Source organism: Chiloscyllium plagiosum, chromosome 11 (assembly GCF_004010195.1).
Source record: "Chiloscyllium plagiosum isolate BGI_BamShark_2017 chromosome 11, ASM401019v2, whole genome shotgun sequence".
NCBI classification, from domain to species: domain Eukaryota; kingdom Metazoa; phylum Chordata; class Chondrichthyes; order Orectolobiformes; family Hemiscylliidae; genus Chiloscyllium; species Chiloscyllium plagiosum.
In genome coordinates, this window is record NC_057720.1 from 36,453,669 (window position 1) to 36,470,336 (window position 16,668).

General features: G+C 38.2%; 1 protein-coding gene across 7 annotated transcripts in view; it reads left to right on the forward strand.

The window, feature by feature from the left end:
* Window positions 1-16,668, forward strand: part of zte38 (zebrafish testis-expressed 38) — a 63,031-nt gene that overhangs the window by 44,411 nt on the left and 1,952 nt on the right. For 6 of the 7 annotated variants that reach the window (XM_043699093.1, XM_043699087.1, XM_043699091.1 and 3 more), the window contains exons 9-15: window positions 1,037-1,176; window positions 3,680-3,915; window positions 4,198-4,231; window positions 7,991-8,052; window positions 9,557-9,628; window positions 10,538-10,654; window positions 11,874-12,122. In XM_043699093.1, the coding sequence (XP_043555028.1) occupies window positions 1,037-1,176; window positions 3,680-3,915; window positions 4,198-4,231; window positions 7,991-8,052; window positions 9,557-9,628; window positions 10,538-10,654; window positions 11,874-11,933 (721 nt within the window). In that variant the 3' untranslated portion in view covers window positions 11,934-12,122. Of the gene's footprint in view, window positions 1-1,036; window positions 1,177-3,679; window positions 3,916-4,197; window positions 4,232-7,990; window positions 8,053-9,556; window positions 9,629-10,537; window positions 10,655-11,873; window positions 12,123-16,668 lie in introns of those variants that run through there. The other variant, XM_043699089.1, reaches the window with a different exon arrangement.

Genomic DNA, 16,668 nt, shown 5'->3' on the forward strand with positions numbered 1-16,668 from the left:
TTTTTTTTGTTGTTTTGTTTTTTGTTTTTTTTTGTCAAATTTTGGTTATTGTATATTTGAGCTAATTGTATATCAATGTTTATATCTGAGAGTTTTGTTTATTTTTGTAAACTTGTAAAAATGTTAAATTTCTAATAAAAATATCTATAAAAAAAAATGTGGTGTAATGAGTTGATGCAGATGAACCATATTTTTCACCCTTTTGTATCCCATATTTGTGGGGGGGGATCAAACATTACATGTAATTTTAAAATTAATGTTATACCTGTCTACTAGCTTTTTGAGATCTATGTGCATGAGCTCCTAAACCTCTGCTTCACATTTCCTCGCTTCTTAATATTTTATTTTAGAAAATACTATGATCTATCTCTCTTGAGTTCACCACAGTGGATAACCTCATTCCTATCCACACCCCACCAAACAACATTTACATTGAACTCCATCTGCTACATCTTCAACCACTTGCTTAATCTCTTTGCAGTTGCATTCCCTCTGTTGTTTGATATAGCTACTGGCAGAATTGGAAGATACCCTGACTAGTCAGAAAACGAGTTCCTTGAGTTTAAAATTTGAGTTCCACCTTATGCTTACCATGTTTAAGAACCCACTACTGAAGAAGCTATTTAATTTTCTACGTGAAGGATACTGATGTCATAAAAATTTATTTTAGGAAAGAAGAGTCAGTCACAGGTGAGGATTTTTTAGAATTTCATTTAAAAGATCTGAAAAAAAAATTTATTGCTCTCCTAAAAATCTCTCTCTATCAACGATTCTGATTTAGGAGATTATGGGTATATTTATGTGCATATGTTGTAAATTCCAAGTCCATAGATTTAAATAAAGACACAGAAGAAGTGAAGGAAGGGAACACAAATGAAATGGGTTGTAAACGAAGGAGAATTAACAGTAGAAAATCAATGTTATGGACTCCTGTATACATTTTTTGCTGGTAAAAGATCTCATACTCTGATTATGCATCACAAGTGTGGTTTAGAAAAGCAAGGGTATTCATCCCAATATATTTATATTTTTACAGCAAAAACAAGCAAGTAAGCCTTCAAGATACAAAGAAAGCCTCCATTTTGCTCATCCGTAAGCTGTTTGTCTTGATGCAAAGCCTAGAAATTCTTCCTAATGACGTGTCTCTGACAATGAAACTGTTCTATTATGATGAAGGTAAATTTGATTTATTATTTTAAGAATTGTGCCAAACAGCATAAGCAGCAAATGATGGACAAGAGTAAGCGATTCCATAACAAACTGATCAGATCTAAGCTCAGCAGCAGTTGTCACATCCAGTTGTGAATAGTGGTGGACAGTTAAGTAACTCTATGGAGAAGGAGGCTCCATAAATATTCCCCACCCTCAATGATAGAGGAGCCAACGTGTCAGTGTGAAAAATGTTGCAAATACTTAAGCCTTAGTCTTCAACCACAAGTGCCAAGAAGATAATCCATCTCTGCCTCTTCTGTAGGTCCTCTCCATCACAAATGCCAGTCTTCAGCCAGTCACTCCACATGATATCAATAAATTGCTGGAGGCATTGGATACAACGAAAGCTATGGGCCCTGAGAACATTTCAGCAATAGGACTGGAGACTTGTATTCCAGAACTTGGTGCACCCCTAGTCAAGCCAATTCAACTACAACTCTATTTATTTATTTATTTATTTGTTTGTTTGTTTGTTTGTTTATTTGTTTCTTTTATATATGTTAAGAACTTGTATTTTCAAAACTGTCCCTTTAATGAACTTTTATTTTCCCAATGTACAGGATATTAGGAAACCCAAATTTGCCATTTTCACTAAGAGGCTAAGGACAATAATTCTTGGCATGCTCTGGAAGTTCCGCTGTATGCACAAGGCGGACAGACCATTCATGGTCAGCCTGGTGTTTACTGGGATTCTTTGCCTAGCAATTCTTCACAGCCATTACAGAGATCGAGCAGGGTGAACCCATTCTCAGTGTTGTGCACCTGCAGGTTGCTGGTGGCATGGAAACCCATGATATGTTAGTGACAAATGACATGGTATAGAGAAATAAGCTCCATGTAGGAAAAGTGTTAGTGTTAACTGCTGGTGAGAAGACAGCTAAGCCTCAGTGGTGCAACATTGTTTAAGATTCAGGAAGAAGACCCAGGAACCAATTTAATATCTCCATGCAGTTAGGACTCCAAAGAAGCCCCAGGAGCTGAAAACATGGTGGAAAATCATTAGCTCTGTGTTGGAACCTGAGAACCTTTGGTAGTTCAGTGCCACTGAGAATGCATATGAAGGAAGCCCACAAGCAATATCTTGGTACAACTCAAAAAATTAGCATACTGAGTTCTGAGAAATCCAACTAAAATGAATGAAGCCAGCTATCTTCTATAAACAGAAATTTTGCCTATGAATAATGATAAAATGCAGTCTTAGGAATCCAATGGACAACAGTCTCCCAAGGAGATTGAACTTGTGAGCAGTCATTGAGGAACTCTGATGGGGCAGCTTTCAGTGGAGTTCTGAAGCTGTGTCTTCAATAAAGAAGAATTAGAATGCCTTGGAAAAAGTTTTAATAGTTTCTGACCTATAGCGTCAGTAACATCTGTGGTGTTGCTGTGAAATCTGTAGAACCTGTTATTTCTGGTTTGGGTATTTGACCATTGTTTATATGTTAGATACATTAACCTTTTTAATTCTGGATGTTTATAGTTTAAGGCATGTATGTATATAATATAAAATACATTGTTTTACTGTTTTAACTTTGTACAATAAAACTTTGTTAAAAACCATGGAATTTTATGGTTTCATATATTGCCTGCACCCAGGCGCTCTTTGTACCTGAGATCTCAAACTTTATCTAAATACAAAACGTTCCTAGTCCCTAGCCATAATGTAGCACAACCAGTGTAGTCATGGATTGTAACGTAATTTGTGGTCTCATCCAGGATCATGACAATGCCTATTCAATATAATGCGTCCATTTTATTGAGTACTCAGGATTTCCAGCTATAGTGATCCTCCCCTAGAAGTTCTACTATGGCAACAAAGATGATCATACAATTTTATAGGTTTGATTGTGTTACTGAAATTACTATAATATAATGTCATGTTTCCCATGGTAATGACAGATTCCTGTAAAAGAAGGGCCCTTAAAGATTAGCAGGCTGACAGGAAATCTAAGAGGCATAAATAAACAAATGTTTTGGGGTGTTTTCAGATATTGCCTGCACCCAGGCGCTATGAGAGAGAAGTAAATAGGTAAATAAGAACATAAGAAATATGAGTAGCATTACACCATGTGGTTCTTTTAGTCTGCTCCACCATTCAATATGATTATGGCTGATCTTGAGCCGCAACTACACTTTATTGCCCACTCCCTAACCCTTTTATTCTTGATAACCCATAAATATTTTTAATGTCTTCAGAAGTAGAACACCCTGTACCTTCTGGATTAGACAATTCCAAAGATACGCAACCTTTTGAATGAGGTCATTTCTACTTCATTTCTCCTTTCTAAATTATTCAATTGTAAAATTTAGTGTCAATTTAAATAGCATTGTACATATCTGTATTTAGGAAATCCAGCCAGAAGGCAAGCGTTAGAATTTATTAAGTATAGCTTGTATTTTAATCTTTACTTAAAATGTTCATTGCATAAATATTGGTGAAAAAAATCCTCATTTATTTTCTACTTGGCAGTGACACCTCCTGAGTACCAGCCTCCAGGGTTTAAACAAGGTGAGTGTGATGCTGTGTGGTTTGAGGGAACTCCAGTCCATTTTAAAGTTGGTGATGTGCCGACTCCATTCCATATGATGAAAGTGAGGGTCACCACAGAGAAAGAAACAATGGAACAGCTGGAGAAGGAGAACATACTAAATGAGGAAGTCAAAACTTCAGTACAAGGAATGGAGGAAGTCAAATCCACCCCGAACGTGAGTGACAACACTAACTAGCTACTTATAATTTATTTTGAAATGTTTCAGTCTGTACAACAGTGAGGTTCTAATAGAAACTAATATAACAAGGATGGATCTCATAAAAAATTGAGCCTGTTTTTTTTGTTCAGAGCAAAGCACACTTAGAATATTTATGGTGAGACACCCAGAACAACTAGTGACTTGCAGGAGTGGTGTTCTAAATTCTACAAGCATAAATCATTATCATGTTTTAATCTGTTGCAATCGGCATCTCAGCTGTTGTTTCTTTTGATCTAGGACAGAGATTCTCCATCCTACCAAAATATTACAGGTATGATCATTCCGGCATATTAAAGGAAAGTATGAGCACTAGTTTGATGCATAATTCAACTTCCTGAACTACAGAAAATTTAAAAAGGTTGGTTGTCTAGTGCAAGAAGCAGAGTGCTACCAGGCATTAATGAAGATGGCATAAAAAATATTGATCCCACATCTACTTCTCTAATATAAAATAAATATTAATGCAGCAGGCATAATGCACACCTTAATTTGGAGCTGCAAATATAACATCCACCAAAATAATGAGACTGCTCCTTATGTATCCAGGGTACATCCCTGAACTATTAAAATATCAAATTAATATTTTAAATAAAGTTTTGTGAAGATCTGTATCTCGTGAGCTGGTTGGGTTCATTGTTGGTCTGCTCACCGAGCTGTTAGGTTTATTGACAAACGTTTCATCCCCTTTCTAGATGACATCATCTGTGCGATGTTACCTCCTGTGAACCACTGCTGTCCTGTTCCGCTTTGAATTTACGTGGTTCTGTTTGAGCTGTTTCCAGTTGGTACCGGTTCTGGTTTTTCCATTGCAGCGGTTTGTATATGGGTCCAGGTGAAGGTTTATTGATAGAGGCTGAGGTTGAGTACCATGCTTCCAGGACGACTTCAGGAATATTAATATCAACAAAAACGAAGTGATGATCTCATTCGACATTATGGCACTTTTTACTTCAAACGATATAACTTTAGCTAAAGAAACTATAGCAGAACTGCTGAACAACCAGAACAGCCAAACTGACAATAAACCCTTCAAACACAGCATATTAAAACTACTTGACCTGTGCCTGACAACACAATTCATCTTCAACAACCAGGTATATGAACAAATCAATGGAACATCTATGGACCCACCCATCTCAGGGCTCATAACTGAAACGGTAATGCAAAGACTTGAACAGACAGCCCTCTTACAGATCCAACCCATGCTATGGATCAGGTACGTGGTAGACACTTTTGTGAAAATCAAAAGAATTGAAATCCAGAACATACACCAGAAGATCCACAGCATTTTCACCGGGATCAAATTTACTAGTTAGGAGGAGAAAAACAACCAACTCCCATTTCTAGATGTAATGGTTACAAGAACACAGAATGGCGAATGCACAATAAAAGTCTACAGAAAGACTACACATACCAATCAGATCCTCAACTACAACAGTAACCACCCAAACACCCACAAGAGGAACTGCATTAGAATCCTGGTCAAAAGAGCAGCAACACTGCAGCAAAGAGAGGAAGAAGAACACCTATACAAAGTCTTTGCTAAAAATGGATACCCCCACAGCTTTGTCTGAAGATGTTTGGCAGTCAAGCAATATCAAGAAGACAAGACACGCCCCAATACATGGATTCCTCTCCCATATATTAAAACATTTCAGTACTGATAACTAAACTGCTCCAATCACTAGCGATCTTGACAGCACACAAACCGACAGCCACACTTAGACAGTGGTTCACCAGAATAAATTACCAATACCCACTATGTGCAGGATGAATGTAATTTACAAACTCCCATGCAGCGAATGCACTAAGCACTATGTAGGACAAACAGGCAGACAGCTAGTGACCCCCATCCATGAACACTAATTAGCAACTAAGCAACACGACCAACTCTCCCTGGTATCCATACATACTGACAACAAAAACCATGATACTAGAACAGGCTAAACAAAGAACAGCAAGGGAATTCCTGGAGGCATAATACTCATCCTCAGAGTCCATCAACAAGCACATTGACCTGGACCCGATGCACGAACCGCTGCAGTGGAAAAACCAGAACCGGCACCAACTGGAAGCAGCTCAAACACAACCACATAAATTCAAAGTGGAACAGTACAGCAGTGCTTCACAGGAGGCAACAGAGCACTGATTATGTCATCTAAAAAGGGGACGAAATGTCTGCCAACAAACTTACCAGCTTGGCAAACAGACCAACAAAAATAAGTTTAAATATTTAAATAAGTTTGCCAAATTGAGTGGTGCTACTTAATACAAAGTCTGTGCTTCCCTTGAGGTGTCACCAAATTTCTCAAAAGCGACATTACTTAATGTTTTTACAATAAATAATTACATGATAAATGTATCTTCAGTTTGTCATGCATGGTGCATATAGGAACTAAGCGTTCAAAGTGTCCTCTAGCATTTTGAATCAAATGGCCATGATTCTCCCTCTTCCTATAAAGGCCCATATGCTTTCTTCTGATGAAGTGGTTTGCAGGTGAACTTGGAGTTCTCCACTGGCTGACTCCTACCTGGGGTTGTGCACAACTGGTAAGCCTGCAGGGCTGAGAAATGCAAACGTTGATCAACTTTTGATTATAAGAATAAATAAGTAGTGAGGTTGAAGGTGGTATATATGTGAGCAGAGAATAAGAGAACAGTATTCAAATCTTGACAATTTAGAGGTCATTAAATATGTTGTGGCATTGCAATCATGTCCTTTAAAAATTAATTCCTCTCGCATTGATTCCTGAAAGGTTAGTTTCCAACAGTGATGCAAAAATTGCCTAGAGTTTTCTTGCTCTCGCTGGCAGTAGTAGGATGTCTCTTCCTGTCTGCTGCTTGGACCAGGGTCTTCAAAGCAACATTTCAAAATCTGAGTGCAATGTGCAGATCTGGCAACCATTTCTGAATTCAAGTGTTTCCCTAGAATCTGCCTCAAGTTTGCTGCACTCTTTCAGAGATGAAGGGAGTCTTTGCATCACCAAAGAAACATAATTTCCAACATAATAGGAATAGAAAACAATCATTTAGTTAACTTATTTCTTTACAGATGAAAAATATAGGTGTGCAGATAATTGTCATCTCTATTTGCAGCACTTTGCTTGTGTACGAAAAATGGAAAATGCTGGAGAAACTCAGCAGATCTGGCACCATCTGGAGTTCTGAAGAAGAGTCATATCAGATTAAAACATTAACTGTTCTTGTCTCCACAGATACTGTCAGACTGGCTGAGTTGCTATCTCTATCCTACTTTGGCTATGTTTACAAATTCATGAAGTGTTTGCAACTAGACCTTCCCAAAGCCTGAAATGGATGCTACACATTTGATCTACACTATATTGTAGCCAAAAGGCATGGGGTCCTAGACGTGTTAAATTTAAGAAATATTTTATGATACATTTTTCATTTATGTATATGTGTAGGAACATCATACTCACGGTGGCTCAGTGGTTAGCACTGCTGCCTCACAGTGCCAGGGATCTGGGTTCAATTCCCGACTAGGGCAACTGTCTGTGTGGAGTTTGCACATTCTCCCTGTGTCTGCGTGGGTTTCCTCCCACAGTCCAAAGATGTGCAGGTTAGGTGAATTGACCATGCTAAATTGCCCGTAGTGTTAGGTGCAAGGGCAAATGTAGGGGAATGGGTCTGGGTGGGTTGCTCTTCAGAGGGTCAGTGTGGACTTGTTGGTCTGAAGGGCCTGTTTCCACACTGTAGGGAACCTAATGTAATCTAATCATAATATGAGTATGGCAAAGATCAAATAAGTAAATGTATGTAACTTTCAGTAAAAGAAAAAAGACTCTATAAAATTGATTTGCCAGAACATCCAGAAAAGGTAACTTCTATGAATAAAATTGTTAGATTTTTATATACTAAAGGTAAATAATTAGTCACAACTATTGGAGGATAGCTATGCAACGTTGTACTACATCATTTTATACAATGTTAATATCCAGGGTAGTGTTTCATTTATACAATAATCAGTTGGAAAATATGTAACCTTTGGCCATTTTTCATATTTTGGCAGCCCATTCTGAACTCCAGAGGAGTGTGACTAATGAGCAGTCATTTAGTGAATCAGACAAAGAGGTATTACATTTGTGAAGAATTTCTGTTAAATACTTTGGAAGTCACAAGGACGAATCAGAAACGTTTTCATTTGTATATATAACATAAAAAGTAAAGTAAGCATGTGTTGTGCTCATTAAAATAAAAGTGGTCAGTACTCAGTATTAGAATGCTTCCCCATTGTCTGGATCAGCTACTCTAAGGTAATGAAGAGACATTTCCCACAGTTATGGTTAACACCCTTCAAGCAACAAGAAACACACACATTAGTTACTCAGATTTAGGGCCCTCCTGTGGAACACTGTTGGTGTCCCTACTCCTGGACTGGGAGTCTCTGGTTCAAGTCTCATCTGCTCCAGAGGTGTGTAATAACATCAAATCACAACATAGATTGTACCTTGCTGATAGTGCAAAAAAAGTTTGCACGAAAAGCATAATTTCAACAGGGCATTTCAACTATTGTAACTCAACATAAATTACTATCATGATATTCTTGGTTACAACTTGTTTCAAATCTTTAAGCTTTAAATTGTTACATTTAACAATGCCCAAATTTTGCTCTACTATTGATGCTGAACTGAGGAAAATGAGTCTAATAGTATCTTCTAATATGCATATGTGCAGTTAATCTTGGAAATTCTGATATAGCTGTCGGAGATACCCCAATTTTCGAAAGGGTGCACTAATGCAGTCCTCAGCAATAGACTTCCACTGTTAACACTGTAATTATACAAATTTAGTCTATCTTACATTTAATCTGCTGAAAAAGTTAGGGCTGGTTCTGGGAGAAAAATCTCTTTATAGGGTGCCAATTGTAGAAAGTGATTCTAGAAATGATTATTTTTAAACAGTGCCCAATATGATAATCATTGACAAACTATCTTTCCAGTTCTGAAAAGAAGTTGAGTTATAAGGTCGTATATTTGCTTAAAAAAAAGTTGATGTTGCAGCTGATTAGGAAAATATAAATTCAAATTTTGTCTTTGTTCTCTTTTCTCTCTTTTTTTCACTGCTCTACCTTAGTCTCAACTGTGTGTCAAAATTTGCTTCATTTTGTACACAGTTTCCTATTTTTCATTTCCTGGTTTGCGATCTGCATATTTCAATGCAGGTGCTTCAAACTGATTAGTTGATGAGCCTTGCAGTCACTTGCTTTGCTCATAGATACCATTAATACCCTATAAAAGTCAAAAATCATATGACATCGAGTTATCGTCTGACAGGCTTATTTGAAAACTGCAAGCTTGTTACTTCCCACAGGCAGCTGCCTGTTGGACTATAACTCGGTGTTGTGTGATTTTTGCCTTTGTCCACCCCAGTCCAATACTGGAACCACCACATCCTGTCTACCCTGTAGAGGGCATTGCCAGTGTAGCTAAAAATCTCTGCTGGCAGACTAATGAAAACATTCTGGCTGCTAAACACAAGGTGAAACAGCAAAGCTGATCTTGCACCACCAAGAGCGAAGTGTGTACTGTAATATCAACTTTGCACTTGTCTCAAGAATACTTTTTTTTAATTTCAGATAAAGCAGTTGGTTGCAAAGGCAGCAGAGCTGGATGTATCAGGCAAAAGATTAAAGCTTAGAAAAGTGTTGGTCAGTATTCTGCAATATCTTACTTGAAATATTTTCCTTTTTTGCACTTTTAATACACAGTGCTTCCAGGTACTGTGGTCCAATCTGAAGAACAGAGAAGTTAACCATGTAAATCTATAGGCATCTTTCATGAATATATTAATAGTCCAACTAGAGAAAGCTGTTTTCACTATGCAAGAAATTTGATGTTTGTTTCTTACTCCTAATTTATGAGAATTTTCATGGTTGCATGGAGGCAGAACTTGGAGCAGTGTTGGAACATAGCTAATCACATGCACTGCTACCAGATTTGTTCACATTTGTGAGCAGGAGATGGAGTCACCACTGCAGAAACTACCAACCTGTAGTGGTGAGTAACCAATTTAACTTAACCTTTGCCCATGAATATGGTTCAGCTGGAATCTTTCAACCATGGATAGGGTTGCTGCTGAGCAGGCAATCAATGTCTTCTCTCAGTTCCTGAAAGTTTAGCCTGCTGGTATGTAACAGCACCAACATAGGCCATCCTGTTAAACAGTTTCTCTTCCAAATTGATGGCCCGTTAACTTTGGCAACATGTGGTTTTTAATTTTTTTTCTGCAATGCACCTGCATCTTGAGCATTCCTTATTTTTCAGTACAAAAAAGGCTGCAAATCACTGATTAGGACTCACGTGACTTGGGTTGAGGATCCAATTTTTTAATGCACAATGTAAAAGTGTTTAATAACTACAGTTTGCTGTTTCAATTATTATGGTGAGAATAACCATTTTTTTAAGACTGTAAAAACCACTGAACTATTTCTGGAAGAAGGCTTTACCCTAAACATTTAACTGTAATATATTTATGAGTCGTGTTTGCTAATGGTTCTTACCATACTGTTTGAATTCTTGGCATATATGTAATTATCTTGCTGGGTTTTCACTGTTAGATGCAAAAAGATGACTTGCAGGATAATGGCATAGGATATGAGGAACCTCAAAAGTTGAGCACTACACAGAGTATAAAAGCTGTTCGAGCTAAAAAGACTCTCTCTGAACTTGATCAGGTTGGTGAAAAATCTTTATGAATTGCTCTATTTTTTTTTAGTAGATAAATTTGAACATATTTAGATAAGTACTCATTCTTTACCATTTACATGTGCATACTGTACAGAAATGATATTTGGTGGAACAGCTTTCTGCCTTTAAATTGTTACCCCTGAGTTTCCTTGCACTTCCGTGGCTCTCATGTTGTGCAGCTGCAACATCCCCAAGGTGTGATTTGGAAATATCAGTGGCACAGCAGAAACAAGTTTTCTGGTTTTTTGGGTAAAGTTCTACAGAGTACTATGAGATCCAACAGCTGTCAGGATCAGCTCTGTTCACTTTAAATTACTTTAAATCTTATCTTTCCCTCTGCCTGTTTTCATTCGGACCACTGACAGAATTCATACCTCTTATTCCTCACCTCCACCCATAGTCATTTCAGAAATGTATAGCATTCCTATTGTCACTTGACTGCATCTCCTGTTCCATTTCCAGCACACCTGAGGCACCTGACTCAGGTTGGGATTTAGAACCACAATCATAACTATCTAGTATCTTTAAAAATTTATGAGCAGTGATTGTCTCAATTCTTTGCTAAGTTAGATTTCAAAACCAATCTGTGACATACTGCAGCATTGAAATTGTCCCCAGTGTACTTAATGGTACTCTTAATAGAAATGAACAGTTGTATACATCTGAATATACATTCAAAATTGACAAATGGAAGGAAATATGGAACATAACATAATTCCCTCATTTGCCTTTTAATACTCCCAGTCCTAAATTCACATGAAATTTTGATATGAAAACAAGGACAAGTTTACTCAGCGAATCAGGAGTTCATGGAATGCCCTGCCAGTAGCAGTGGTGGACTCTCCCTCTTTATGGGCATTTAAGCGGGCATTGGATAGGCATATGGAGGATAGTGGGCTAGTGTAGGTTAGATGGACTTGGATCGGCACAACATCGAGGGCCAAAGGGCCTGTACTGCGCTGTATTCTTCTATGTTCTATGTTTGGGCCCAACCTTGATCTCTGTTCCTATCTATTAGAATACAGTTTTCTTGTATCTAAAAATAAATTTGCATCCAATATATTTTGCTGTGTCCATGTGGCAGAAAAAGAGTTATTTACTGTTAATTAATGGGAAGAAAGAGTTTCACAAATACTTTTCAAAAACATGATGTGATATTACAAATCACTCACAGCTAGTGTGCTTATGATGTACATTTCTTAACAGGCAACATGTGATTCTGCTATGCTTCAAGAGAAGATCACAAAGCGAAGGAGGAAAAATTGAAACATGCTTTCACAATATTGGGCACAATTCATGATTCATGACAGCATTACTTAACCATTAATTTAGTTAGATTTTTAATATATTGAACTGCATGCCAACAAAATACATTGTCACCCAAAGATTGCATTAGTCGTTGTTACTACTTTGGTTATATATGTATAAAATATATTTGGGATAATTTAAATGAAATAAAACACTGTGGTCATGTAAGGCTTTGTCATATTTCTTAAACTTTACAAGGGTAATTTTTCGTGATGAATACTTTGTTGATGTCTGTTTGAGTCCAGCAACCACCAGCTGCAGCTGCTGGTGTGTGCAGAGAGAAAAGTCAGTTCTTATAACTTTACAAGTTACTTTATTTATGTATTAAACCATGCACTTACATATTATGTGTTCTGTTACAAACCATAGCTTATATATTTCCCACAAACTGAATTAACAACCTATTTATACACCCACTTGAGTCCTCTTACACTCTGAGTAGTATAAGAATATAAAAGATAATACACGAACTAGTTAACTGTTTTGCTCCTGTTGAGGACTGACATTGGCCACACACAGCTCTCTCTCCATGTTAACCAACAAAGGATCTGATTTGCAAGTGTTAATTACTGGAGTTATTGCTGTCTGTATGCCTCGAGCATCTTCTTTTATCCTCTTTCCTGATCTTTCTCAAGTCATGGTGTCTTTTCCCCGTTGGGTCAGGCTCACCTGTTAATTGCATGTCTTTACCTGATTGGCTCCAGACCAAGGAGCTAGTAGCATTACCTTATTGCCCCTTGTCCAAATAAGGTGTTTGCATTACCTCATCTTTCTTTCTTTTACTGCAGAATATGGTTGGTACCAAGCAGTACCTGGACTCCAGTCATTCTCAGTTCACAAGCTGTTTCTCTTGTATGTCAGCAGTTTTTTTCTAATATACTGAGCATTCCTGGCCCCTGTCAATGACTGGCACCTCCACCGCTTTGCAGCCTCCTGACTAACATCTCATTTTCAGGAATATGTCTCTGATTGATCTCCCTGTCTCTGTCTCTGTGCAGCAGCCTGGCTAACAACTTCAAGTTAGAATTTTTCCAGCATTAACATTTGGGAATTAGGAATAATTAATGATAATACATACAAGACAATTTAGAATCATAGAATCTCTACAGTGTGGAAGCAGGCCATCCGTCCTATTTGTTCCTCTGAAGAGCATCCCAATCAAATCCAGCCCCTACCCTATTTCTGTTACCCTGCATTTCGCATGGCTAGGATGCACATCCTTGGACTCTATGGGGAATTTTGCATGGCCAATCCATCTAACCTGCACATCTTCGGACTTGGTCTGAGCATGAGCAGTAACTTAAACCATTACATTTGAGTTTACAGAACTTCAATTTTACTCAAAAAGGAGATGTACTGTTCGAGCTTTTCATTTGAACTTATAATGACAAAATTGATAAAAGAATCCTGTATTAGTTCACAAGTAGATTTTATTGATAGAGGTATAATCCATCATATCCATGCCAGATTGGTGCCAAAGCAACTTGGCTGGTTCCATTCCTGCAGTTTTTCACTATCTCTTATATCAAGACTACTTATGTCTTTGAACACCAATCTGTCAAATCATTTCTGATGAAAAGTCATAAAATCATAGAATGGTTATAGCTCAGAGGGAGGCCGTCCACCTTTTGTTGCATTTGTGCTGGCCCTGTAAAGGATCAACTTATCTAGTTCTACTTCTCTGCCTTCCCTGTAATCCTGCAAATGTTTCCTTTTTTGGATAATAATCCAATTCCCTCATGAAAGCCTCAATTGAGTGTGATATAACAGACTCTTTAGCAGTGCATTCCAGATCCTACCTATTCACTGCATGAAAGAGTGTTTTCCCAAAGTCTTGTTGCTGCTTTTGCCAATTACCCTAAATCTTCATCTCCTGGTTCTCAATCCTGCCAGCAATGGGAACAGGTTTCCTTCATGAAACATCCTTCATGGTTTTGAAATTTCCTATCAATTCCAAAACCACTGTTCACCACTACTTAGTTTCCTGTCACAGCCGATTTCATATCCATGTTGCTACTGTCCTTTCAATTTCATGACCCCCCGCCCCATCTTTACTAATCTTGTGTAACGCTTTATCAAATGTTTTTTGAAAGCCCCTGTGCATCACATTAAAGCATTACCCTCAACACCCACTGTTATCTCATCAAAATTGAAACAGGTTAGTTAAAATGTGCCCTTTAAAAATCTGTGCTAGCTTTTTAAATTATCCACTTTTCCTAAGTGATTTCAATTTTAATTATTGGGTGTAATTTGCTCCTCAATAGATCAGTGTGGGCAGTGGCAAGAAAGGTGGGAAAATACATCAAATGAAAACATCAGAATTTTGATGTAGAGGAATAAAAATCCAAATTTTCACTCCAGTATTAAATGGCAACTACCAATCACACTACTGAGCAGCAATCCCTGCATTTGCAATTCGTTATTAGCCCAGTACACTTTTTATAGCTAATTCCAATTCTTTCCTTCCCTAAGAAAGTAGATGGTGCAAATTCTCAACTTATGAGTCAGAGAGGGTAGCTGGTGGCTGCAGCATTAATTGTGCCCTCCAGCTGTCAGCAAACAATGACTTCACCACAATATCCCTTCATGCTTCATGGGCCCTATTCTTATCAATTCTTCATTTATACAAGTTGGAATATCAAACCATCACCCTCACCATTTCATAATGCATGTCCTTGGACCCACTCATACATTACTTCAGCCCTTTAACACTTCATTTTGGAGATCAAGGACACCTACAACTTTACCGGGTCTCTCACACACGATAATTTGTTGGTGCTCTCTTTCTGTGCGCTTACTAGGAATCTACCAACCTCTGGCTTTCAGTGATTTTCATGCAGAGTATTAGAATCCCTACAGTGTGAAAGGAGGCACTCCAAGGATCATCCCACTCAAACCCAGCTCCCCACCCTACTATCATAACCTCAGTGTCACCATGGCTAACCCACGTAGCCTGCACATCCCTAGATACTACTGGGTAAATTTACCATGCCAATCCAATTAACCTGCACATCTTTGCATACTTGGAGGAAACTGGAGCAGCCAACAAGAACCCATCCGGGCACAGGAAGAATGTGCAAATTCCACCCAGTCACCCAAAGCTGAAATTGAACCCAGGTTCCTGGTGCTGTGAGGCACCAGTGCAAATCACTGAGCTATTGTGCTACCCCTCAGAGTGAGAGGCAGACAGCTTGACACAGTGGGGAGCAATGAACAGTCAAGGGGACAATTTCTCTGCAGCACCAACCTACATCAACATTATACCTGCAGTTGTGCCAGCAGCTTGCATGGCAAACACCCTGCATGTGCTTCAAGTAAATGGCAATGTCTGAAAGTCAAAGGGGATTAATCCTTCATGGCATCAAGGAGTGTCACCAGGGAATTGGCCATGGTCAGTTAGGAGTTGGATCTAAACAAAATCCAGGCATCCGTTACCTTACCGTCTAGAGATTGGCCTATGGTCAGTTGTGCAGGTCAAATGCAATTAGTTTCAGGATGATAGGTAGATCAGTCAGTGCCCTGTGGAGATATAAATTTGAGTTGAGACAATTTTTCATACAGTGAGACAAAAGGAAGATATTGAGTATGATGGAAGTGGGTGGGAGAGAAGGTACTGGTAGTGTAGGAGTAGGAGAGTTGTGAAGTATCCCAGTAAGTGAGAAGGGCAGGAAGGATTAGTAGTTTGGGAAGATGAGGTGTGTGAGAGCTGGTGAGTGGACACGATGCATGCAATAGTGAAAGTTGTCTATGAGCTTGGCAAGATGATTTGGTGTGACAGAATTAGAATGATTGGTAGCCCTGTGAGTGAAGTAGCAAAGAAAGGATTTCAGGCACTCACCCTTGTGGAGTACTTGTTCCCAGCAGTGGTGAGCATACTTGCCTCTCATGGCACATGAGTACACAAGAAGGGTGCTGAAGAGTACTATTATGAAATTATCGAGGTGAGGAATGGAAAGTTACATGAGAGGATTCATTGTATGCCAGTGTGGACTGGGTATCATGAATCTTACTCGACAAAACACTTTAACTGAAAATGGAACAATTCAGCAGATTGTTTCTAAAAGTTTCTACAACTCAGAAACAATTGGCCTGTAGTTGCTAAGTTTACTTTTTATACTTTGTTGAAAAAGAGTATAATGTTTGCACTTCTCCAGTTGTCTGGCACCACCTCTGAATTTAAGGAAGATTGAAAACTTATAACCACAAATTCCACCCTCATTTCCTTTAGCATCCTTGGATGCATTTAATTTCATCCTTGAGCTTTAATGACTTTAAAGTACAACAGCCCTACTAACATAATATTTAATAGCTCAATAATGCCCTCTCAGTATAAATCCCCCTTTTTTGTTGCTAATTTGTTCCATTCCTCTCTTTCATTTATTTGCCTGCCAGAAAACTTTTATATTCCCTCATATGTTCTTCTCGAAGTTTATCTTTATTTCTAACATTTTCGTCTGCATTTTCAATACTAGTCTTCTATATTTAGCCTAGTTCTCAATTGTATTATCCACATGACATCTGTCATAAACACACTTTTTTCCTTGCTTAATCTTAATCCCTATCTTTTTCATTATCCAGGGAACTCTGGATTTGTTTGCACAGTCTTTCCTCGCAAGGAAATATTCCATAACCGTATTTGAACAATGCCTTCTTTAAAGTCATTCTTCATTTACAGTTTTGTCTGCTAATCTTT